The sequence below is a fragment of the Mustela putorius genome, unplaced genomic scaffold (assembly GCF_011764305.1).
Source record: "Mustela putorius furo isolate JIRA1106 unplaced genomic scaffold, ASM1176430v1.1 tig00003932_pilon_pilon_pilon:0A:0A, whole genome shotgun sequence".
Lineage (NCBI taxonomy): Eukaryota > Metazoa > Chordata > Mammalia > Carnivora > Mustelidae > Mustela > Mustela putorius.
In genome coordinates this window covers 9083844-9110985 of record NW_025422077.1, presented here as the reverse complement: position 1 = coordinate 9110985, position 27142 = coordinate 9083844, and the positions used below count along the sequence as shown (strand labels likewise).

The 27142-nt window shown below is 40.3% G+C and overlaps 1 protein-coding gene across 9 annotated transcripts in view; it reads left to right on the top strand.

The window, feature by feature from the left end:
• RBPMS (RNA binding protein, mRNA processing factor) overlaps positions 1-27142 on the top strand; it is a 172523-nt gene that overhangs the window by 65352 nt on the left and 80029 nt on the right. For all 9 annotated transcript variants that reach the window (XM_045069401.1, XM_045069397.1, XM_045069399.1 and 6 more), the window contains exons 2-4: positions 11176-11253; positions 14163-14201; positions 15439-15501. In XM_045069401.1, the coding sequence (XP_044925336.1) occupies positions 11176-11253; positions 14163-14201; positions 15439-15501 (180 nt within the window). The remainder of the gene's footprint in view (positions 1-11175; positions 11254-14162; positions 14202-15438; positions 15502-27142) is intronic.

Here is a 27142-nt window from a genome sequence, read left to right as displayed (position 1 = left end):
ACTTTTCCTTCTGCCCACTTTAAGCCCGTATATAACAGTTGCATGATATTATCAGTACAGCCTCTTAGGATGGCCTTTGGAGCATGAAAATGGATCTTTTGAATGTGCTAAGCTGCTTTAATACAACATTTTCTGAGCCCTTACTCTGTGAACCTGGTACTGAACTTTAGGCATTTCACGTCTGTTAATTTATTTAATCCCTCCAACAACTCTAAGAAATTACCCCAGAATTTAGTAGTTGAAACAACATTTCATAGTTCGTAAGGATCAAGGATTTGGGAGAAGCTTTGCTAGGTGAATCTGGCTCAGAGTCTTGGGGATGCAGTCAAGGCATTTTTAGCTAAGGGCTGCAGTCATCTGAAGAGTTGACTGGGGCGGGAAGATCTCCCAAGGTGGTTGCCTCACTTGGCTTTTGGCAAGTGGCCTCTTAGTTCTAGCATGTGAACCTCTCTATGTTATTTCTTGAGTAACAGTATGACAGCAGCTGGCTTCCCCCAGAGCAAGATCCGAGAGGACCTGCTTCTGCTGAGGAAGCCAGCAGAGCCTTTTTTGACCCAGGGTTAGAAGTCATGCACTATCACTTCTGCTGTATTCTGTTCGATACAAGTGAGTCACTAAGGAAGCCCACCCTGAAGGGGAGGGGAATTAAGTTCTTGAAGGGAAGCATCCAGAAAATTTTGTGGACATAATTTAAAAACTGCCACAAGTAGGTGCCTCTGTTGTCTCCATTTCCCAAATGAGGAAACTTCTGAGTGGTGTAGTTAAGGGTCTTACCCAAGCTTCATAGCTAGGGAATTAGAGAACTGGGATTTGAATCCCAGCAGCCTGGTTCCACATGAATGCTTGTTTATTTTTCCTATATATCCTTCTTACTGTTTTGAGTACTAACCTCTTGAATGCATGTAAAAAAAAAAAAATCACAATGACTTTGTTTCTTCATATTCCTCCATATCTGGATATTCATAAATTACATGGCTGTCTCCTATGCCTCAGTCCTAGCACTGTGACTCTGTTTTTACATTCACTCCTTTAGTTCCTTGCATAGATACGTAGCACCTACTGCTGTGTACTAGGATGCTTCCTACTAATCATGGGGAAGAACATTCAGTTTGAAAGTGAGCTGACCTGCCAGCAAACAATTTGAAAGTGTATATTGGGTCATCTCCCACAGCTAAATATTGGGAAGCAGACCTTTTCACCACAGCTTTCTAGTTATGTTAGAACAGTGGTGCATTGTGGGTGGTTATTCAGAATACATTGCAAGGGCACCAAGAGTGGGGATGGGGGTGGTGGCTTAGTCAGTTAAGTGTCTGCTTTCGGCTCAGGTCACGATCCCAGGGTCCCGTGATGGAGCTTCATGCTCAGCAAGGAGTCTGCTTCTCATTCCCCCTCCCTTCCCATGTCCCCCACCCTGCCCTGCTTGAGCACTCCCTCTCAAGTGAATTTTTTTTTTTTTTTTAAGATTTTATTTATTTGACAGAGAAACCACAAGTAGGCAGAGGGAAGGGGGAAGCAGGCTCCCTGCTGAGCAGAGAGCCCGATGCGGGGCTCAATCCCAGGACCCTGGGATCATGACCTGAGCCGAAGGCAGAGGCTTAACCCACTGAGCCACCCAGGTGCCCCTCAAGTAAAATCTTAAAAAAAAAAAAAAAAAAAAAAATGCAAACTAAAGTTTGCAGTGGGATCAAGTTCCTCCAGATCCACTATTAATAGCAAAAACACATACTTTAGAGCCCTGGACAGTGTCACGACCATAATCTGCCAGTGAGTAAATTTTTTTAAGGGTATTCTGTAGGACTATGCTGTTGGGGATAGTTTTTGCTGTGTAGTTGGGAGTGACTTTTTTTCTCATTTTGTGAAGCAGATCTATTCAATCACCCAAACTGCGCAGAAGGAGAAAGAAAAGGCTTGAGATTCTGAAAAGCTCTTTTTTCTTATATTTCATTTTGTCAGTGCTTGGAAAAGCGTGTACGTGGATAGGCCAGATAATCTTGTGGACATTGAACTTCAGGGAACTCTATAGGATTAACATCGTAAGGGCAGGTGCACTTTAGGGGATTAAAATGCAAACTTCTGTTTACAATACACTGCATTAATGAATACATTTAAAAATCTTCCTGTTTTAGCAATACAGGCAGTGAAATTGAAGAGTAGGAATCCATGGGCGATCCAGGGCTGAATAGAGTGAGCCATCCAAAGTTGACTTGAAGGAACTAAGGAAAAAAAAAAAGGGAGGGGGACTAAGGGCAACCAGGGTAGATGAGACGAGGACTAGAGTTAGAGGGGTAAAATGTCCTGCTTTTACAGGAAGTTTCTTCTTGAACTCTAACTTGACAACCATATATATACTGTGTTTGACAGGGCTCGGTGAACTTCCTAATAATGAGGTTAAGTTCTTACATGCACACTTATATGCATCTAGTTTTCTGTGTAGGCTAATTGAAACCCTAAATTCCTGATTTGTCTCTGGTACCCACCTCCCTTTGTGTCTGACAGCACCAAGGAAATTTCTTAATAATGAAGTTGAGGGCTCACATGTACAGACATATCTGCATCTGCCCAATCTTGGGTGGTTTCAAACCCTAGAAATTCTCAATTTGTCTCTTAGCTTTTCACTATATAGCAGACATGAGGTATGGCCTAGGTCAGACTTTGGTCTTAAGCAGTCCTGTGAACCTGGGAGATCATGAGACCATCTGATTATAAACCGTCATTGGGTTGGGCTCGGACATCTCAGTGAACATAGTGGTGTGGTGTGCTCAGTGCGAACTTGCTGTCCTTACTTCCTGTGCATGTTCTGAGCCTTGCACATACAAATTTATGGAACCATGTTGGTTCCTCTTCTATAAGCACTCCCATGTGTGGATCATTATGTTTGAGATTACCAATCTAGAACTAAACCCTGGGAGTTTATAACAACAAAGGGACCCTTTTATGCTTATGGTTAGTCGGTACCTGGTGTCTGTAGCAACCTGGTCTCCTGAACCAAAACATACCTTTCCTGGGCTGGAAATGGATCATCTGTAAGTCCAGCAGGTGGCCAGGAGACTGGAACTTGGCCACCTGTTCCATCTTGAAATCAGTGCCAACAAGAAATTGGAGCCTGACCAAAGGCTGGTCAGTTTTTGTTGAGCAGCAACCAGGATTAAATTCCTGGCAGACCATTTTCATAACTTGGTGGTCTGTTTTCATAGTGGCAAGACATGAATGCAGAATCCTAGAAGGCCAGCAAAGCCGCCCTTGGAAGTGAGCTGATGTGCCGTCCTCAGTACGGTTTATTGTTGCAGTTCGGTGTTTCAGGTGATGCTTATAGAAGAAGCCAAGAACTTAAAGCCACCAAGACTTAATTTAAAAAGAATAAAATAATCAGGCTGTAAAGCTTAACTAAGTAAGGTTCTGAGCCACCCCTAGCACTTATGGGATTTATGCCGCTACGATCGATGGAGCTCTTTAACTCTTCTGTCCCTGAACCCGAGTTTATATTAGGTGGTCTCTCAGAAGAACAACGGCCCTTCCTTGGGGGTTGGACGGTGCCTGATCCCTCTCTCTCTTGTCTTAGTGGGGAGGAGGGTGGTCACACAGCAGGAAGACCTCTTTGAAACTAGGATGGGCCTTAATTTAGAGTCATTGATGCACATTTTGGTTAGGTTTTATTTCTGGTGTAAGTACAAAGAAACGTGGACTCCGTCAGAATTGAAATGTGAAGCAAATTTAAATGAGTATATACTTCTGCTTGGTCAAGCTTGTTCCTGTGGAGCAACAGGCAGAAAAACGGAGTCTCTACGGACAGATGATGGGCTGGACCCAGGGTGCATATTTTCACCTGAAGGAGAGCTGTTTGGGCTTGTCGTCGGTCCTCTCCATTTCCTCCTCCTCCTTTTCTCCTTCCTCCTGGGTTTATGCTTACGAATATTTAGATGCTTACATGTATAATTATTTAAAATGAAAGTTCTCTAATACCACCTTTTCTCCCTGCTATTAACATAAGAGTAATTTAGTAAATACTCTTTCAGTAACCCCCCCCCCCTTTTTTTAGCATGTACTGACTTGTAAAACCACTTGAATTAAACTGGGATGGGCAAATTCTGGTGTTTGCTTTTTCACTTAATAGTCAGAAGCCTTGTTTTCAGTCAATAAACACGGATATCTACTTGCCGTTTTATGTGTACAGACTAGCGAGTTAGAGTATCTTTTCAAAAACCTTTGTAGATGACTCCTATAGCTGTTGTTTTGGGACTTAAACACAAGTAGGTTTAAGTCATTAGGAACTGAAATGTGAATGATTTTACTGGTAACCATATTTTGATCATTCTTTCCATGTTAATGAGTGCTCGGTCCATAATTGTTTTAATGATCTGTTTGTCTTCAAGTTTACATGAATTTCACTCTTTTTTCTCCCTGGGTTCTGACAGTTTCTTGTCTCATTTCTTTTTCTTCTGAATTTCTGTCCGTATAATGTTAACCTTTATGTCCTACAAGGGTTTAGCATTTGGTGCTGGAACCATACTGACCTGCTGGTGTCTGGGAAACCTGGCTGCCTCATTGTGCTTGCTGTGTTGTCACCAGAGCTGATGACATGCAAACACAGAACTGTCTCCCATGAACACACAATATTAGATTTCTTAAGTAATTCAAGAGAGATTTACAGACTGTATGCTCTGTGCCTAGGATTAGGCGTACACTATACCAAATAAGAGACTTCAGACTCTAAAACACCCTTTGAAAGATTTTACCTGTAAATACACTTGTGTGATTCAAAGAATGGTTACTCCAAAAGAATGACTTAAACATAGAGCATGTTTGAAAGCTTATTGTGAAGCTTACATTTCTTCATAGGTTTAAGAATGTGGATGGATGGAGAGAAAGCTAGCCAAGGATAGATTACCAAAAAGCACCTCCATGGGCTTTACTCATTAGAATGTTTTAAATGAGTGACTCACCTAGTTATTTGTGAGTCATTAGAACCTGAGAAATAGCCTTTCCCTATCCTGTGAAATTAAGGTGAACCTTAAGCGGTTACCTCAGAGCAGCTAGAAGTGATCCCCACATCTTTTTATAAACAACTAAAACACACAGAAAATGCCCATGGGCCTATAGTCTTAGGACACTATAGTGTCTAGCGGATAGGGCCATTGGCTGAAGAGTGATAATTCTCTGCTGAAATTAAGTATGTGTCCCTTTGATTTGTATTTTTCATGTCTAGATGACCTATGTGTTCTTTATTAAAGGTTAAGACCTTTGGGGGGCACCTGGGTGTCCCATTTGGTTGAGCATATCTATCTATCTCTCTCTCTCTCTCTCTCTCTCTCTCTCGGTTTTGGCCCAGGCAGTGGTCTCGGGATTGTGGGGTAGCCCCATGTCCGGCTCCGTGCTCAAGGCAGAGTCAGCTTGGGATTCTCCCTCCTCGTCCGCCCCCCCTCCCTGCGTGTGTGCAGTGTCTGCGCAGGCGTGTATGAGAGCACGCACAGTCTCTCTCAAATAAAATGGTTAAGTAAAAGCTTTAAAAAAGAAAAAAGGTAGGACCTTTCCATTTCAAGTTCTATTTTGACCTCTCTATCCAGGAAAACTCAAGACTGACACAGTGACTTAGAGTTTATTAAACTAGAAGTTAGTCACTCAGGGGCGCCTGGCTGGCTCAGTCAGTAGAGCACGTGACTCTTGATCTCGGGGTTATGAGTTTGAGCCCCTCGTTGGGTGTCGAGATTACTTCAAAAATAAAAGCTTTTAAAAAAGTCACTGAAATGTGGCTTGATTTTCTGAGTGGGAACTGGCAGTGCCGTTGAAGAACACAGAGTTCGTTTTATCCAAAATAGAACTGTGGCCTCTGTAGGGAATGGCCGATACACGGCCGAGCAGAGAAGTCTCCTAGCTCTCTCTGCCCAGCGCAGGGCTTTCCCCTAGCATTTATTCTTTCGGTTCTGTTATGAAAATGAAGTTGAAGGTACATCCACAGAATCCATTAGAGTCCCTTCGGGATAGAGCTGTCAGCAGCTTCATGTCTTGATCTTTTGTGAGGCATGTTGTGTCCTTGACTAAGAAATGTGTTTCCCCGTGTGTCTGATAAACTAAACATCTGCGATGCTGAGGGCCTGGTGCCAGGCACATCTGTGTCCATCGACACTGCTGGTAAGTTAAGGGCTGCCCTGGGTCATGATTGACCTGCCACAGAGTTCATTTGGTGTCATTCATTCGTTGTTTGGGGGAAACCCCCCCCCCCCCAATAACCTGAGTATTTGATCATTTATTTATCTGTCTCAAACTTTCTTCTCACTCTTGGTTACTTTGGGAATGAACCGAGCTTTCTGTTCACGTAGATGGTCCTTTATGTACTGTTGCCTTCACTGACTGAAACCTCCCTGCAAGCAAGAATCACATTTTAGGGGCGCCTGGGTGGCTCAGTGGGTTAAGCCTCTGCCTTCGGCTCAGGTCATGATCCCAGGGTCCCAGGATCGAGCCCCAGCATTGGGCTCTCTGCTCAGTGGGGAGCCTGCTCCCCCTGTCTCTCTGCCTACTTGTGATCTCTCTGTCAAATAAATAAAATAAAAAAAAAATAAAAGAATCATGTTTTAACTTTGTGATTTCCTCAGACATGGCAAAGACAAGGCCCACAAGTGTTCCCTATTTAATGGCTAAGATAAGAAGTGTCGGAGGGAGAAGGGTGGGGAAATTAAGCTGTTTTCAAATATCCCTGTGATCGAGGTCCCAGTCACTATAGAAAAGCATGAATTAGATATTCAGGAAGGGTTTTTTTCCTCATACATTATCCATGATTTTTTTTTTTTAACTTCATGAAATTTCCGAGTCTGAGGAAGTCTAGAAAGGATTCAAAGCTTGTATATTCCAAGCGCTTGGATTTAAGTGACCTTTAGTTGTATTCATAGAAGTGTAAGTAGTGAAAAATTATTTCCGCTAGTCAGTTTGTTCTGTCAGAGGAGAGAGTGTATCTCTTCAGTGAGAGATGAGAGATCGTGGCAGGTTTTTGGGACCATGATATTCGTTAGATTATGGAAGGTGTAACTCCTATCCATGTAAATAAAATGCTGGACATTTTAGTTGCCTCCAGTTGATGAACAAAACAGAGTTGTGGGGCGCCTGGGTTGCTCAGTCAGTTAAGCATCTCAGGTCATGATCTCAGGGTCCTGGGGTCAAGGCCTGCATGGGGCTCCCTGCTCAGTGGGGAGCCTGCTTCTCCTCCCCCGCCGCCCTCCCGCATGCTCTCACTCCTTCTCTCAAATAAATAAATAAAATCTTTAAAAAAAAAAGTTGATTTGAGCTTCTTGTCATCTGTGGGTGATTGGCAAACTTAGGGTTTATGGGAGTTCTGGGTTTTCTTTTCTTTTTCATGTATAATAGTTCGAGATATTAAAATAAGAATCACTTCTAATTCTGAAATATTTACATTAAAAGTTCCCTCCATAAACTTCGTGTTTATTGGTGTAAATATTGACATTGTTTATAGTTTCATAAAGGAAACAATAAAAAATAGTTCTTAATCTAACAAAGTATCTAATATATGTGTATTATAGAAAAAATACAAATAAGCAAATAAACATTAGAATCACTTTACCACTCCGGGTAAATTGTATAACTATTTTGGTGTCTATGCAAAGGCGTGCTATCCCTATCTTAATATGTGTGTATGTGTGTCAGTGTTTGTTTATAGAATAAAATGAAACTTTTTCCTTGAATGTAATTTTTTTCTTGAACATAATTTTTATTGGTTGCATAATTTTATACATTTTGTTGCATACATTTTATTGATGTATATGAACCTTAACTTTATATCAAGTGATATTTTGTTGATAATCCCCAGAGTTCTATTGTATTTTGTTGGTAAATTGTTTGACTTGCAAGTTTGTGTGCTTTTTCTTTAGAACAATACTGTAAGTGGTAGTTTATTTTCTAAGCTAACTCCCTGAATTTTAACTGATACCTGTTACATAGCTAAGCTTCCCTGATGGACAACGGGAACTCCAGGGCTTAAACCATAGGATCCGCTCATTGCATTATTTCCTCAGAAAACTCTGTGATCCAGTCAACCCCTGGCACGGTGTCAGACGATGGGTTGGGTACTCAGCAAAATCTGAATGAATGTGAGCTGCGATTTCTTCTCTACTCAAGTCCTGGCTAGAGCAGCCAAGGACAGATGGTATTTGCTTTTTTGGACTGTGGGGAGAGGGTTGTGGATATAGGGAGGGCACACTGAAGAGCAGGTTTCCCTCATCAGCTGTGTCTTTTGCACTTGTCCATAATTCGGCTTTAGCTTTGATAAAACAAGTTCCTGGAAAAAGAGTCTTCATCACTGGTGAACTTGAGGGAGTTGGGAGAAGGCAAAAGATACATTGAATAACAAACTTTCCCTAAGGACATTTGTAAAACATACTATCCAAGAGCAACAGAATATACATTTGTTCTTAAGTATACAGCATTTATCATGTTCTGGGCCCTAAAACAAGGAATCGAAGGGCCAATTTGTTGTTTTCTTGGTTTTTTGAGTTAAGCATGTACCTACCCTATCATTCAGCCCATTTCACTCTTCGGTATTGAATGAACCAGGAAGAAAGAAAACCTACATCCACACAAAGACTTGTACAGATTGATACATGAATGCTCCTAGCCATTGTATTTTTGTAAAAGCCAAAAACTAGAAGTAACCCAAATGTTCCATCAAGTGAATGGATAAATGAACTGTGGTATATCCATACAACAGGATACTACTCGGCAGTGAAAAGGAGCAGACTATGAATACATCCAACAGTGGGTGAATCTCAGAATAGTGACACAAAAGTCAAAAGGCCAGACAAAAAGGATACATTATGGTTCCGTTTGTATAAACCTTTAGAACATATATACCAATGAATCGTGTCAGAAGGCAGATCTGTGATTGCCTGGGGATGCGGATGGTGGAAGCAGGGTGGCAGGAAACTTAGAGATGGTAGATCTGTTTACTATCTTGATCGTTGTGGTTTCACAGGTTATGCATAGGTCAGAACTTACCAAATTGTAAACAAAGAGGACAGTTTATTACACAGTTGGCCCATGATCCATGTGGGGACTAGACGGCACTGATCTCCTGCACGGTCAGAAATCCTCATATGGCTTTTGACTCCCTTGACTTAACTCCTCATAGCCTGCTGTGGATCGAAAGCCTTACTGGCAACACACACTTGATTAGCACAGATTTTGTATATTATATGTCTTTCATACAATATTCTTACAGTAAAATAAGCTAGAGAAAAAGTTATTAAGAACATTGTAAGGAAGGGAAAGTACACTTATGTTACTCTATTTATTGGGGGGAAAAATATGCCTGTAAATGGACCCACATGGTTCAAACCTGTGTTCAAGGGTCAACTGCGTATCAACAATTGCACAACAAATCTATCTAAAATATGAATGAATAACAAGAAAATAAGGCCTTCATGATTCTGAGGCTGTTTACATCATCATAGTGTTGCTTATACACCTGTACGCAGATGACATGTGTCATCAGTAAAAGGGCCTTCTTGCTGATTTGTGCTTCTTCGCAGCCAGAATCAATGGAAAACGTTAGGGTTTTAGAAGATCTCCTTTTCACACTGAGGGAGAAAATCTAGAGTTCTAGACGGTTAACAACAGAGCATTGAATCTTTAAGTAGCAACATGATTTCTAATGAGGACCTCAGTCATGCTGTATCAGCCAGAATAGAGAAGAGGAATAGAAAATGTGGCGGTGAAGTCAGACTCCTAGAAACAGCAGAATGGTGCCAGGGAATCAGGATGGAGGAAATGAGAAGTTGGTCAAATGTCCAGTTAGAAGTTGAGTATGTTATGGGATCCAGTGCACAGCATTGTGGTTAGAGGTAACAGTTCTTTATTGTATATACTTAGAGGTCACTGAGAGTAGATGTTAAATGTTCTCACCCCCAAAAAGAAGTGGTTAATTCTAGGACACAATGGAGGCAGTAGCTAACACCATAGCGGCAATCATTTTGTAATATATAAGCTTAGTGAATCACTACATGGTACGTCTTAAACTTAACACATGTTATATGTCCATTACATTTCAGTGTTGGGGGGGGGGTTAGAAATCTTAAAGGCACACTAGCTAAAATAAGTAGAAAGAAAACATGATGGTGACCATTCATTCGGTGATTTCTCTTTGCCTGTTGCATGAAGACCAGATTCCTGAACCAGTGACTTGTGGTGTCCCCTGTAGTTCGAGCTCAGCTTGGTTTGGTTTGGCTTTGCCTTCTCCCAGAATATTCTGAGGTATCTCCCCCTTTACCGGCTTGGTTAATGCTTTTCTTTGCCTCCGAGTCTTTTTTCCATTTCCTCTCACCTTTTATATCCATGCGGTGAAATTTTATCCATCCTTTAAGTTCCCAGTCAAATGCTAACATGTGTTCTCTGATCTCCCAAATGGAAGTGTGTCATCTGTGTTCTCTGTTTTAGTAGACTCTGATCATGTAATTTGTATCTTTGGCCTGATGGGTTATAGGTCAGTGAGGTCTTCCCTCCCTGCTGTTTCGGAACCGAACAGATGAAGAGTTCTACATTTTGGCTACTATTTAGATGTGTTTGGATTCTTTTTTACATGGATTAAAATTATCGGGGTATCTGGCTGGCTCAATAGAACACGTGACTCTTGATCTCAGGGTTGTACATCTAAGCCCCGTGTTGGGTGTAGAGATGACTTAAAAATAAGATACTTTTGAAAACGACTGTAATTATTAATGCCGAGGATGGAGGCAAGGACAAAACAAGCAGAAAAAATGAAAATCGTTCTGATTTTATTTTTGAACTGTGTTCTGTGTTCATTTGATTTAGAGCACAGAAGTGGTAGATTTACTGTTCTTGTGACCTTTTTTTTTTCCTTCCTTAAACTGATATTTTAACTATGTAGACCTCCTCTCTTTACTTCATGATGTCAGAACCAGGTAATGGCTAATTGGGGAAGGAGAAATCAGTTTGTAAATTTAAATCAGCTGGAAGTAATTCACTCTGAGTCATCCCATAGAAATACCCAAGAGTTGGTCTAATGGTGTCTTAAGATGAGAGTGTTCATTGGGTCACGGAAAGAGCATGAATTACATAGGGTTTGTGAAATATATGAAGACTTATGTTTTGAAGATGACAAGTGAGAGGTGTTTCTCAGGTTGTACGGTCTTGTGATCACGTTTCTTTATTTTCCAGGTCCGGACCCTATTTGTCAGCGGTCTCCCTCTGGATATCAAACCTCGGGAGCTCTACCTGCTTTTCAGACCATTTAAGGTACCTTTTCTCTTTCAGAAATTAATAAAAGGAGACAAAAAGTGTGTGTATAAATAAGCTAAAAAGGGCTTATTTATAAATAAGCAAAAAGGGGGCTTTTTGCAGGAGGAAATATGTTTGAGAAAGCATCTTACAAAGTGCCCCCCCCCCTTTAAAGTTTAGTTAGTAAAAGAGGTTTAACAACTCAGTTCAGGTGTGCAGTCTCAGGAAAGACTGAAATTGCCTTTTGTCCTTCCCAGTAGCTGATCTAGAAAGTCTCTTTGCTTCCCAGTAATGGGGACATGTGTCTGGCTCTGTTGTGAACAGTTTTAGTGTCCCTGTTTATCATTTGCCAATGGGAGTGTTCTTCTGAGTACAGCTCACCAAAAACACTATCCATTCCTGTTACTTATAATATTCCCAGTAAAATAACCCAAGTCAAGGCCTGTTCTGCAGGGTTTCTTATTAGTTGAAATATTGCTAATAATCTTCTTTGGAGACTAGTAAGTTGATTACACTTTCATAAACCAGATTGAGAACCTGACCACCATTATTTTTTCTGTAGGAAGAATGTCCTAAATTTCAAACAAAGTAAAATGAACTTTTAAGGAATTACTTGTTATGCTGGTACACAGTATAGTATTTTAATTCAGTTGCCTGTCCATGGGGACTACTGAGATAAAATCACTTGAGAGATAGTTAATGTTGCTAGAATTGAAAACATAACAGGAAATGGGACAAAAGCTGAAATAACCATGCTGCCAAGGAGAAACCTTGAAGGCTAACCTATGGAGAGTAAGAGAAAACTGGGACTGGGAGGTTTGTGGGCTGGAGGCCTCGGCCCTCAAGGGGAACACCTGGAAGTCATGATAAATTGAGGGCTTGTGTCTGGTCCCTGAGAACATGGTAGCAGCAGTGCCTGGCCAGGGGCCCCCGTAGGATTAGGTGGCAGACCGTCCTGATTAATGATGAAAGCTCCATCTTGTTGAAGCAGGACCCTAGCCACAGAGGCAAGACAGGTTGAGGGACAGGATCTAGCCTTTAAGGGGAGAGCGATGTGACCGCTGGAAACAGCTGGGTAGGAGAGGCAGTAGGTGGGAGGGGCAGCCAGTTTAAAGCCAGCAAAGCTAAGAGTCTAACTTCTGTGCCGGGAAGGTCGTGGTGTAATAATAGAGCTACCTGTTCCGGCACCCGTCCTCTTACTTGAACAGTGATGACAGTACAGGGGGAAATCGAAGGGTTAGACGTGAGGTCAGCCGCAAGGCAGTGTGGGAAAGGAAGAGAAGACGCTGGGGATGGGGTTTGGCTTCGTAGAATTTCCTGAGTATCTTCTGCAGGGTTCCCATTTTTACTATTTGTCCCTTTTGTACGATGAGGACTTTTCTAAGATTTTATTTATTTGAGAGAGAGAGAGAGAGAAAGAGAGAAGCAGGCTTCCAACTGAGCAGGGAGCGGGATGCGGGGCTCGATCCCAGGACCCTGGGATCATGACCTGCGCCGAAGGCAGACGCTTAGGATTGAGCCATCCAGGCAGATGGGGACTTTTGAAGCGAGTTGATCTTCTTAATGGACAAAATACTGGAGATTTAGCCAGCAAGCCCCTCCTATGAATTACTCCATTTAATTTTTATCATAACCCTTTAAAGGGGGGTGGCCTCCGTTCTTCCAATGAGGAAAAGGAGACTTAGAGCAACTGAATAAATTTTGCTCAAGGTCACACTTCATAAATGGCAGGGCTAGGATTCAAACCCACACAGTCTGACTGCCGTCCGTGCCGAAGTAGTCTGTGAGAGAGAGCACAGTTCATTGCCACCGGTGGTGACGTGCTTGAGTGAAATATCCATTTGTCCTTTGCCTCTGAAGCCTTCAGGGTGTTTAAACCTCCAGGTTTTTCGGAGAGAAAGCACCTTGAGAAAGGAAGAGACAGGGCCGTGAATCATGACCTCTCTGGCCAGAAGAGCTCAAGGTCTTTGAGGTAAAATGTTTACAGTAGCTAATTGGTAACATAGTTCTCTGCTGGGAAGACAGGAGGATGAATCAGTCCCAACAGCCTGCCCAGAAACCCCAACGCAAGAGTCAGGACCCTGGTACATTCCTAACAACCCTCTTTTAATTAAAGTCCCCGGAGGTTGACCCCAGTCTGCAAATCTGTCTTGGCACTGATCGGTGCAGTGGTCAGTCATGTCAAGTGGTGTTTTTCCCCCTGTGTCATCCATCAGGGCAAGCCACCAGCCATTGATTATTTTCAGAAATAAACACACTTTGTTATCCTTCTCCTGAGGAGCCAGGAGGGGTGACGCGAGGGAGTGCAAAGGGAGGGTTTCTGTCCTCCTTGAGGATGGGCTGGAGTAAGAGCCCTACAGGGGACTTTTGTAATGTTCCAGCCAGAATACCAGCGTGAAAACTAGCTGCTTCAGGAAGTGAAGCAAAATAACTCAGCAGAATTTAGTATCACTACCTGTGTAACTTTTCCCGGCAGTTTTGAAATTTCGAGTAGTAAGTTCTACATAGGACATTCTTAATGTTTTAATGTTATTTTATAGCAAACGCGTGACCAAGTCCTCACATACTTACCTTCCTGTCTTACTAAATTTACTCCCTTCACTATTCTAATTCTGTAAAATGAGAAAGATCTGTTGACAAAAGAACCTGTTTTTCTACCATTGTACAACTTCATGGGAAAAAAAGAGGGAAACCTAGATAATGTGCATAAATTTCAAGGTATGATTTGTTTTAGGCCTTAAGGATAGAAGGATCGGCACATATATGCTTATGTCTGTAAAGTCTGCCTTCTCAGTTACTTTGAGGCATTCGTAAGAAGAGTTCGTCAATAGTCATAATGGACTCATTTTTACTTGAGCAGGATGCTATTACAGTTGCTTTTTTTTTCCTAGTAATTTTTTCGTCTAAATTTGGTTCTTCATTTTCAGGGCTACGAGGGTTCTCTTATAAAGCTCACATCTAAGCAGGTAAGAATTTCAAACTTGCGTGTAAATGATCACTTCCACAATAAATTTGAATTGATTTTCTTCTAGAATGTTCCTGGGTCTCAGCATTCTCCTTTGTAATTCTCATCAGGATTTAATTTTTGTTGTTGATTTAAAATTCAGTGTGAGATTAGTTAGGAATTAGCACAGGAAAATGATTTACAATTCCGTTGTCTCCAGCTGGGATGTCTGGGACCATCCCTGAGGAAGACCGACAGCATGATTATATTGGGATTGGTCCTTATATTGAAAAGAAATCATCCAAACCCCCTTTATTCCCCATCCTTCCTTTTTTAAAAAACAAGGCTAAACAGGCAAATGTTCACAGTGCGTGTAAGTATCTGTTGGTGGAGAATCATGCTGTGTTTCCAACTCGTGATAACCACAGGCAGAGTCCCAAGTCTAGGGTAGAGCACAGAGGGGGCAGGATAGAGAGTGGTAGTCCGTGACCCTGATAGTTCCCACAGACTGCTTGAAATATTTGGCTTTAGGCTCCACCCCCCCCCCAAAAAAATGCTGAATACCCAGCATACTCACCTCTCAGTTGCTTTTCGTCTCTCGGTAAGGTATTCTCTGATTCGTCAGGAATAAGCTATGTTCTGAGCTGCTTTCTGGACTGAAAGATGGAGTCCAAAGGGATTAGCACCCCTCTCTTGAGAGAGGGGTGATTTGGTTCACACACCTAGTTAAACACAAGACGTTTTAAGGGTATCCCTTGGGATTTGAACTGGAAATGTGCATTTTATAGTTCTGATCATGCGGTGAGCGTGTACAGGGCTTGTGTCATTGTGTCATCGTATTCCTTGCACTTACAGTGTACCGAAAGGTGATTCGGTTCTCTTTCCATTTTAAAAGATGAAGAAACTGAGGTACAGTGGATTTGATTTAGGAAAGTAGAGCCTCTCGACCCAAGTTTTCCTCTATTCTCTTGTCCACTGCTGCTCGCCTTCCAATCCCTTCTAGAATTTTTTTTTTTTTTTATGATTCTCTAAATCCCCAGCTGTGCCTTTGAAGAACCACCCTCACAATCCCTTTTGATTCATGTTAGAAATTTGGCTAAGCCACTGCGTCATTCTTTTGAACTGGCTTTCTTATTTCTACTCATTGCCTGTGGTCATTTCTTTATCTTAGCTCTTTTTGGTTTGACATCACTTTTGATCCAGAAAAATAGATAATCTCCTGATTTGTTTTTTGTTCATATTTTTTTTTCTTTCCTCAGCCCGTAGGTTTTGTCAGTTTTGACAGTCGCTCAGAAGCAGAAGCTGCAAAGAATGCTTTGAATGTAAGTAGTAATAATGTCATCATTGGTGTTTCCTTGTGAGGTGGTGGTGGGAGGCAGTAGAAGCTCTTTGGACAGGACATCACATGGAGGGAATATGACTGCTCATTCTGATAGGAGGATTCATCCATTTAATTAGCCATCTGAAGAGATTTTTCCTTGAATCATGGTCCGATGTGCAAACTACTGAATAATGCTTTGCTCTTCTCCAACTTTTACTGTAATGCTCAAAATACCTGCCAATGTCTTATTCTAATTGAGCTTGGTCACCGCCCATGGTAATGTGCAGCTTGGTTTGGCCATTGTCATACTCTCAGAGATTAAACCTAACCCAAGAGTAGACAAAGACTTGGCTTTCCTTCTCATATGAGGTTTCCATTTAGCTGTGTGAGTTTGTGTGTGTATGTGTGTGTTGTTGTTGTTTGGTGGATTTTTTTTTTTGGTCTTGTTTTTTTAAGGTTATAGTCTTGACTCTCACTGTTTTCCCCAAAGACATTCTGCATTGCTCTGTAGCAAATGGTTGTCAGTTGCGTTGAGTGGAGGTACCTGTTTTGGTTTGTAGGCATCTTGTCTGCCATATGTTTTGAAGCTTTTGCCAGCTTCATTTTAGAAAATATTTTTCCACTTTAGTGTGCTGAAAACCAAAACAATTTAAGGGGAACCCAGCTGAGAGAAGGTGAAAGGAAGCAGAATCCAAGTTCCAGATGCTGAGGGCTGCTCCTGAGGTGAAGAGTTGGAGGGAAGAAGTCTGGCTCCCTCCTGCTCCAGGCCGTCAGCCTAAGTGGCCATGAAATCAGGGTCGATGAAGGCGGCCAAAAGGGTTTAGGGTGCTTCTTAAAAGGCAAGTGGCCACTTGACTGGTTGCCATCTGAGGGTCATAGTGTAGGCCCTTGTGTTGCTATGGAATCTACAGGTGCCGCTCCCAGCTGCTCCTTTGAGCCCCTGGATGCTAGAGCAGACTGTCCTGAGGGAGGGCTGTGGGAGAGACATGGTATCCTGGAGACTTGGAGACCGCAGGGAAAGACCTCCAGAGGGGTCTGTTTCCTCAGCATAATGGTGTCATTGTGACACAATCTTGAAAGGTTTTCAGGCTTTGAAAAAAACCGCACACACTCTCAGAAGACATGGTTTGCTTCTTACTATTGGTTTTTCATGAACGTCTTGGGAATCCAGGAACTCCAAAGAGCTCAGGATTTTCCTGGATTTGGGCGAATAACCTTCTGGTCAGAGAAACTGCTGCCTTAACCTGTTTGTCTTCCACAGAACAAAATACAAGCCAATTGTGTACCAGTGGTACACAGTGAAACACAGTGTATGACTGAATATTTTGATACAAAAATTATTTTGATTTTTACATACATTACATAGATGGAGCCATTACATAAAATTTTCTCAGTATAACCAAATTTTAAGCTTTTCAATAAATCTAGGCTTTTATTTAGATCCTGGTGTTTTATTCTTACCAGGTAGGACGTTTCTAACTGCAGAACTACTCTGGGTCCTTCAAAATTATGTGAGGTTAAGTGTTCACCATGTTGTTTTCATTGTTCTTCTAAAGGAAGTAACAGCAGTTGAAGGTTGTTTACAGAATTGGCTCTCTGCGGCCTGCCTTAACTGTCTAAGGAGCACTAGGCTTTTAGAGTGACTTCCGTCATCTGACGAAGGCAACTTTCTCTTACGGGCTAGGGTTTGTGTTTCTGTTTGATGGAAGCTTATTTTCAAACTGTCTAAATGGTCATAAACTGTGTTTCCTTGCCTCAGTAAGTGGGAGTATAGCAAACAATTTCAATATTTCTTGGTGCACAAAGGTTATATCCATTCCAAGAATCAGGTTTGGAGCCCTCCTGTGCCATAGCAGTGGAGGTGAGGTGTTCCAAGTCCATCCCTCGGCCAGCCGGCCCCAGGTCATTGTGCTTGCGTGTCCTGACATCTGGTTTTAGGTTGGCTCTTCCTCTTTCATTGGCAGTGAGCTTTCCTTTAGCAGCTTCGTTTCCCTTAGTCATTAATGTTCTTTTGTTGCTCATGTATTAATAACTTGGGAAGAACTCCAAGTGAAACTGTTCAAATTCTGTGGATCTAAGGGTGACTTACTATTTGTGAATTACTGAACCTGAGCTCTGTTCTGCTCAGAGGCTGACTCGTGAGTGTAGGCATTTACTGAGCTCATGCTTGATTTCTTGACATGTTTAACTTTTATTATATATAAGGTATTAGAGGTCTTTGTACCTTAGAAACCATCCTTTTGTTCTGGGAACAGAGACCTCGAAAGGATGGATGGCTCTGTCAGGAAGCTTAGGTTTAAAGCTACAACTTGAAGGAAGCCTTCTGCATCTTTGTCCTGTCTGCTTTGTTCAACATCTTGCTGATCGCTTGGTCCATGGAAAGCTGCTGCATTTTTCCTGATGGCAGTGACAGACTATTTAACTTAGATCGTCCAGGACAAATGGCCATGATAAAGTTTGGCCTGTGTGACAGTGGGGCAGGGTTTCTTTTCTCTACAGAGAAAATGGGCCCATTCGGGATAATTTACTTAATCACGAAGCTGACAGCTTTTCTCTGTGGCCCAACATATTATGCTCTTTTCAGGTCATCTTTCTAATTGGTGAATTAAAAACATACGAGGCTCATAGCCGTTACAAAATTTATTCCCCTCATGTCATTTGTTCAGCCTTCTCTTAAAAGTGTTTCCTCACACTCCTTTGGGGGAAAGTTCCATGTTGTCATGTTTTGTTTCATTCCACTATTGAGAAACTAAAGCCTCAGTCCGGTAAGGAACTCTATCTAGAACAGTTCATGGTGTCACGAACCACTTCTCCACGCCTCCTCCTCTGTCTTGGTTACTGTTTGGTTCAGTTATTAGTATTAATAATTAGTCTTCTCCCAAATGCCTGATTTTTTTTTTTTAAAAATCTATTTTCTTTCATTTTTGGATTATGCGTCAATTTGATAATTTTATGGAAAAACATGCTCAGATTGAATTAAGCGGTAACACTGAACTTTTATCAAGAGGTTACTCAAATCTTCTAAAGTAAATATAGTATATTTTGTTTTTACAGCAAAAACTCCCAAATTAAGCTAAAAATAACCAAAACCCAGACTTCCCTTCAGGTTATCTATGGTCCCATTAATTCACATGATTAGAAACCCCATTCATTCTTGAACCTGACAACAAAATATCTGACCTACCCTTCACCCTTCCTACACGTTTGTAATTTCCATACGGGCAGTTTTCTATTTCCCATGAAGGTGGTGTTAATATTCCAAAGTACCCAGCTATTTTTAGGATTTGTTTGTAATTTTGGAGTGTAAATCAAATATGGTGAGTGAGATTGAGAGTTAGCCTGCTATAGTAAAATTTGTGGAAATTTAAAAAAAAAAAATAGAGTAGGCATACAGGTGAGAACCCTGAGCAGAAGTGAGAATAGGCCATCCCTGGCTTCCTGCCAACTGCCAAGACCCCAGTATTGCCCCTGTTGCCTAGTTAAAATCTTTTTAAGAAATAAGAGTGATTTGTAGTTAATACTTCAGATCAACAGGCTTGTCATGGTCCTTGCTTGTGTAAGTTTCCGTCACAGGTGTTGTCTTACACTGGTGTTTGGGAATCATTCCTCTAAGGTACAGTTGACCCTTTAACGTCACAGGGATCAAGGGTGCAAACCACTTCCTGAGTAAAAACAAAACACACACACACACACACACACACACACACACACACACACACCCTTTGTTTCTCCCAAAACTTAATAGCTTACTGTTGACCAGAAGCTTTATTGATACCATAGTCAATTAAAGTCAATTAACACATATTTTGTGATATATATATTGTATTTTTATAGTTGTTATTGAGCTAGGTTTTATCGTAGACTCTTGTAAATTATTGTATCAGAATTAGAGAAGTCTGATGTCCTCAAACAGTGGACATCACTGCAAGTTGCTTTCACAACTAAACATTGCCTGGATGAGCACAGTAACTGCTTTACCCTCAGGTTTTAGACTGTTTGATATAAAGGATCCCAATTATCATTGTAAGCCCTAGTCTGTTGGATTCTTTTCTAAAAGTTTGAGTTACAACTCCTATAACATAAAACCCATTTGAAGTGTGCAATTCAGTGGTTTGGGGTATGTTATATATTATAAAAGTTTGCCATTTTAATGATTTTTTAAGTGTACAATTCATTGGCATCCATTACACTCACTGTGTTGTACCACCATCACTGCTCCATAGTTCCAAAAAATTTCATCATCCCAAACAAACTCTGTAACCATCAATCAGTACTTCCCAGTTTCTCCTTTATTTTAGCCCCTGGTAACCTCTGATCTATTTTCAGTCTATTAATTCACCTATTATGGATATTGAAATATTTGTCCTTTTGTGTCTGACTTCTTTCTTCAGTATAATGTTTTCTCGATTCATCCATGTTGTAGCACGTATCAGAACATCATTCCTTTTTTTGACTGATATTCCATTATATGGATCTCCCACCTTTTATTTATCCATTCATCTGTTGATGGACACTTGGGGTTATTTCCACCTTTTTGCTCTTGTGAATAAAGCTCCAGTGAGTATTGGTGTACAAGTTTCTCTTTGAGTCCCTGTTGTCAGTTACTTTCGGTATATACCTAGGAGCAGAATTGCTGTCATGTGGTAATTTTAGCTTTAGCTTTTTGAGACCTTTCCATAGTAGCTGCATCATTTTACATTCCCACCAATAATATAAAGGGTTCCAATTTCTCCATATCCTCACCAGTACTTGTCGTTTTTTTAAATTGTGATCATCCTAATAGGTATGAAGGGATCATTGGGTTCTTGATAAAGACTTATTGACTGATTGCAATAGTACATTTGGGTTCTTTTCGAATCTCACATGACTTAAAATGTTTCTTTTAACAGGGATTAGTAAGCTTTCTCTTCTGTGGTGGCAGTTCTAATAAATAGAACTGTAACCGTTAAATAGTTTACCTGTTAATAAAATAAAGGTTGGGGGGGAAAGCCAGCCATTGGGTAAATAAGACTTACGCTTTATATTCTTTTCTGTACAAGATGCCATCAAGACATGAAGGAAAGGTAGTTTCTCAAGGTCTAAAAAGACTTCGGAATAGAGATTGAAGGGCAGTTTGGTTTCAAAGAGGAAAAAGTGGCAGTCACACAGACTTTGCGAAGAAGCCTTAATAAGTGGAAAATGAAGAGGATTTGAGAATTTGTAGTATTAAATTCTTAACAATTAAGGAAATGTTATCAATTCAGTAGCACATATAAAGAATTTTTAGAAAAATCCTTAATAATTTGTAAGAAAGCATGTTGAAAATGCACTTGATAGTGTCACGTGTTAAAAAATAGCCCATCTAATCAGGGAGACTGTCTTTTCCATCCCCATAAATTTCTGGTATTAAAGTAAACACTATGGTTATTTATATCACAATTATTCCAGCCTTGGGCATAATTTCAGTTTTGTTGTATAGCTTGAACTCTTCCAGCTATCCAGTTACTAAACAGTATGGTATAATTAATCTGTTTGTTCAGACCAGGCTTCTCATCATGGGTGGGGGTATTATTCACTTCCAAAGGTGTTAAAAGGAAATCACCAAGCAAAAGCACTTGCAAATGTTCTAGACGTGAACCTCTACCAGGAGTGTACTTGCATGTTCAAAAGATGTGGCCATAAAGTGCTGGTACAAACTCTGAGTGTAGAGGGACTCCAGGGCAGTCAAGATCTGCCGTGATCACACAAAGACATTCTGGCTTTGGTTTAGCAGAAGTCTGGACAACAGTCTCTGTTTCCTGTATCACAGGTTTTCCTGACAGGTTGTGCAAGTTAGGACTTTTGATCTTGATATTTGTACAGCTTGTGAGTTAGGTGAATTATTTCCACTAAACAAAAGGTTTCACAGACACAAGCATCCAGATGGCCTGTGTCAGCTCCCCCTCACCAGGCACTCTGTCAATATGTTTCTTATCAGTTTTAAAATTTTCTCCTTAAATTTCTCTTCGCTTGTTGCTCAATGTGGTTGAAGAGGCCCAATTAGTGTGATCCCAGCTGGGACTTTTGGATGGGAAATATGCAAGGCTGCCAGATGAGATCATGAGTCCAATCTAATGTTTATCTGTTAAATCTGTTTATAACTGCTGACTCTTGACTTGCAAAGTTCTAAAACAGCCATTTGACGTCACTGGGCTGGGGGCTGGGTCTGTGCCAGTTGGTATAGAGCTGCCGTGATGCAGGGCTGTTGGTCTCTTCTCTTTCTCCCCATGACTGCATGCTTGGGGCTTGACAAACAGCTCAGTCCGCCTAGCGCCCTCAACAGAGTTTGAGATAGGCTTCCACAACAGTTGACACCACCAAAAGTGACTCAGAACCCGAATACAATGTTAAAAATTAAAAATAGTAAATGCTCAGTGGTGTGACTGTTTAAAGGTTCTAGAGTCTGTCAGATCATTTTTCTCTGCTTTTCTTGATGATGGTCCTGCATTTTTGGATGGTTCTACAACCTCCCTAGGATAATGCAGCAACATGATTTACAAGTTTTTCTGAAAAACAACTAATGAAGATGAATGCGAGGAATTTGTTAAATTTCTAATTAGAGTCTTCGCTTGAAGAAAACTAGATTATTTTTAAAGATCTTGTTTATTTGAGAGACAGAGAGCGAGCAGGGAGGCGAGGGAGACCATGACCTGAGGCAAAGGCAGACGCTTAACCGACTGAGCCACCCAGGCGCCCCGAAAAGTGAGTTATTTAAATCTACTAAGCATTCACACTGGAAACCGCAATGCTACTAAAAGAAATCCTGAAGAAGTTTAAAGAAAGAAAAGTAGCCAGAAAATGTTAGCATCATCCTTTCCCCAGGGAAACAGCAGGAAGAGCCACAGATTCTCCCAAATAAACTGGTTTACTCCAGTGATAAGTGTATGTGGAAATCTCGAGTTCATCAGATGTTACATGGCTGTGTGAAACAGCCCTCAGCCTTTGCATCGCGGCCTTTTCTGAGGATCTAACTTACTTAAACCGAGAACTCCCTTTTAAAAATACTATCTTCTATTGACCTTGACCTTTCCCGGCATGGTTCTTCGGGTGTTTCAGAAATGCTGAGAATCCATTTGCCTCTATCATAAATGTAAGTAGGAAATACAGTATTTGTGGAACACGAAGGACAAAGAATGAGTTATTTGCTAGGATCTTTTTGCTAAGTCTTAGAATGAAAGCTCTTTGGGCCGTTCACATTGCTGATTGTCCTGCAGTACGGCACATTTTGGCCCCGTAAATTACTCTTTATTATAAAATCACTTTTATTTATTTATTCTTAGTGAATGATCATACCATCCTTAGGACTAGGGGTTCCAGCACTCTGTTCCACACTGGCTTTGTGTTTCTGATGATAATCTACACAGATTTTAACTTTTGGTCCACAAAGCTTTTGTCTTATTTTGTAACTGGAATGCTTTAGAACATTTTATAGACTTGGGGCATAGGAATGGGACTTGACCCCATTAAAATGGACTAAGATGTTTTGCCAAGACCTTTGTCAATGATTGTGTTCTTATTTCCTTACAGATACATAGCGTATGAGGTGTTTTCTTTATAATTAGGATAAAATCTTCATGCCATTTTTAATGGTTATTTAATAATTGTTACATAGAAACATAAAACTTACAGAACCACAATAGGGATTTTTATGTACATAAAAATAAGGGGGAAAGAAATAGAGTAAATAGAGAAATAGAGAATAGAAATAAATAGAATCTATTTTATAATAGAAATAAAATCGAGAAATAAAGTAAATCCTTCTGAAATTGGGAGATATATATATATTTTAGATATATATTTATATATATTAGATATTTATTATATATGTGATCATATTTTTAGCTATATATACAATACATACTTTACAAAACATACCATTTATATGTGTGTGTGTATATACATATGTATAATACACACGCACACACAATACACACCATATATACATATGGTATGTATTGTAAATATGTATTGTATGTAAAATACAATATGTGTTGTAACTATGGGATTAGGAATAAGAAAATAGTTTTTGGTGATTTTTTTTCTTTGGGGGTGGCGAGGAGAGCACATGTTTCCGCATAAGCAACAGGGTCAGAGGGAGAGAGTCTTAAGCAGGCTCCAGGCCCAGCCCAGAGCCCAGTGGCAGCAGGGGAAGGGTGGCTCCGTCTCAAAACCCTGAGATCATGACCTGAAACCAAAATCAGACGTCTCACCCACTGAACCAGCCAGGTGTCCCAGAAATAAAACAGTTCTAAGAAATGTGATTATACTGACTAATCTAAAATCTTAAAAATAATACTGTCTAAAAAGGCTAATATTTATAGGGGGAAAAAGTATATTTTTAGAATTAAAATCTCTAAAAATTAAGTTTCAGTAGTGAATTATTGAAAAATTAAGTGGTACCTTGAGTAACCTGGACATTGGAAAAAAAGGTTTCTAAGTGTTTTTTTTTTTTCTCCTAGCGATTGTGGGGCAAGTTTATTTTAAAGATTAATGTTTTAAAATTAAAAGAGCTGAATAATTCCCCTAGAGAATGAAGTTGGGTAGAAAATTCCTAGTATAAACTAGTAACCGGTGGTTCTCTTGTGTTTTGAATCGCTTTAATCTGTTTTGTCCTTTGTTTGCTTTACATAAGACAGCACTCAAAAAGTATAAATGGATGAATAAATATACAGAGCTTAAAAAGTAAATTTGGAAACATGGGACATGAAAATAAATTTAAGTGGAACGGAATTCACCATGTTCTCAAGCAGAAGGTTAGTTTATAATAAAGGAGCAAAAATGGGCAAAGTACAAAAGTGTTTCTATACTTTCAAAAATAGTAATAAAAATTAGAGTTCACACAATATTACAGTATAATTTTTTCAAAGAATTTTAATATTCACATAAAAGGCCAGTGTTACAGGTTATGGATACACCTCGATGAAAACGAACAAGGTTGTGAAAGAAAATCAGGCTGTTTAAACATCTTAGAATGCAGGGGCGCCTGGGTGGCTCAGTGGGTTAAGCCGCTGCCTTCGGCTCAGGTCATGATCTCAGAGTCCTGGGATCGAGTCCCGCATTGGGCTCTCTGCTCGGCAGAGAGCCTGCTTCCCTCTCTCTCTCTCTCTGGCTGCCTCTCCGTCTACTTGTGATTTCTCTCTGTCATATTAATAAATAAAAATCTTTAAAAAAAAAAATCTTAGAATGCTACACAAATGAATAACAGGACTCCTGGAGGTTTTTAGGTTTAGAAAGGTCCTCGGTAAAGCAAACATAGGAAGATGTTTGCTTTTCCAACACTTGAGCAGGTCATCTTTGTTGATCTATAGGCATGTTCACCAAATTCTAAAAACATCCTTAAAACAGTCTTAAAAATGAAACTCACTGATACTAGATAGGTACTGTGTACTTGTAGTTCTCTGTGCAGAACATTATTACTGTGTTGATACCCATGAAAAGGTACTAAATCTCTACACTGAGGCTAAGAGAGAACAGAGAAGGTTTCTTCTTGGTAACCAGTTATGTCTGGGAGGCTTTCTAGGCAAAGTGTAATAAAAGTGTCCATCAAGCTGACCTGGTTCAAATCCAGGTTCTGCCACCTACGGATTCAAGACCCTTCTCTGGACCGCAGTTTTCTTCCCGTTAACATTTTGTTGATACTACCTATCTCAGAGGGTGTAAATGTATCTCAAAGTAAATGAGATATTTTTTAAAGCCACTGGCCACTCAGTAGTAAAAATTCTGGTAATTGGGATGATCATCTTCACAAAGGACTGGTTTTATTCCTTAAACCCACTTCGCAGACAGTCTAATTTTAAAATAATGTCTGTGGAATTCGGCATTCCACTGGGTTCAGAGTACTTTTGAACATTGACCTACATTACAATGAAATTAATGACAAATTGATTCATTAGTCCTTTCTTGGAGCTTTTTTGGAAAACGAAGTTGCAGTGTTGTCCTTAATATATATTCAAGCCTTCAAAATATAGGGAACCCAAAAAACAGCCCCACCTCTCCCTTTTCTGTGGAACTGATCATGTACATTTCTTCGTCCATTACAGGTTCCTGTTGAATCTCTTTAAAACCAAAGACACCACATCCATTCCATAGAAAGTATTTTATTTAGCAGCCATTGGGATTCCTTAAGTTAATGGTTGAACAAGCTTTTTTGCAAGGAGAAGTTTAGCCTCCGCCCATCAGGTCAACAGTAAATAGACTTGAGGTGATGCATCAGAACCGAGGCCGACGAGAGCGCCGATGCAAGTTGCTCAGAGGCGAGACCTGTTTTGACTCCCTTTCCTTTGGCTCTCTGTGCAGCACAGGAAGTACTTTGCAGTGAACCTCCAAAGTTTGAACTTAACTGTTCACGTTCTTTACAACTAATTTGTGCCTGAGCCCCAAACTCTTGCTTGGAAGAAGCTTCATAAAGGTTTTTGTTTTTGATTTTAGTTTTTTTAAAAACAGGTTTACAGAGCAAATACTACCCTCTTTCCTTATTTTTTGTATTTTTGCCTTATGCATCAGAGAATAGATTTTTCCCGCCCATGGATTGATTTATCTGTAGTGGTATTCATCAGTGACTTTGAGGACCAAACAATGTATTGCTGTAGATGATACTCATTTTTGTCCTCAGTAAAATTGAGGGTATAAAGTTGTTGACTTAAAGATTATTCTAATATTTATTTTTAAATGTAATACAGCCTTCCTTCTTAAAGAATTGCTCTTACCCTATTGTGCTGCCTATAGTCAGGACCAAGCTTATATGCATCTTCTGCTCCCTCCTGGTACTTGGCTTAGGATGAGCTCATCTTGGTTATGCACAGGTTGTGTGCACATTGAGTAGGAGATGTGCCTGGTTCTTTTCTAGGGAGGGTGGTCATTGCTCAAAAACTGGAAAGCAGAAACAGGGCTGTTGTCAAAATTATACTTGGAGGCTGTTATGTCTGATCTGTAAATGGAAGGATTTGCACAATGATTTTGGGAAGGTACAGCACCTGTCTTTTATCAGTTGTAGAGTTTCTTAATATCCACACTTGTTTTTCTCTCCTTCCTTCATTTTTTTCTTCTTTCATCAGCCACCAGTAAAGGCTTAAAGTAAACTTTGCAGAATTATCCTTAAAGGAGATAGAGGAAGTTATAGAGGAAGTTAAAATGGTGCCTGAAATGAACCAACAAGCACTTTAGGTGAACCTTAGAGTGCGTTAAATGTATTTTTTACTTTAGTCTGTCTACTTTACCAGTAGAACTTACTCTTCATATGTTTTTCTACTTAGATATAGAATACTTGGTTTTTATCATTCTAAGACTCCTTATATTGCACAACATCTAACATATCTCAGAATTCATAAGGTATTTCCTACAAACACACATACCTCTTATTTTGCCTGGCATGTGCCTAATGTGTGTTAGGTACAGAGGCAGGTTGGTCTCCTTTTCAATAATTAGAAGATTAGTTTGTAGTAGTATGATTGGTCTTGTCCTGGAAACCTGTAGCCCTTTTATCTTAAAGGACCTGTATGGTCATCTATTAATGATGCATCAGAAATGTAATTAGAAAATATTTAGAAACTCTGCCCTTCCCAGTTTGATCTTTTTTTTTTTTTTTTGTACTTGGTACAAGCTGTAGGAGCACATGTATGGCCTTT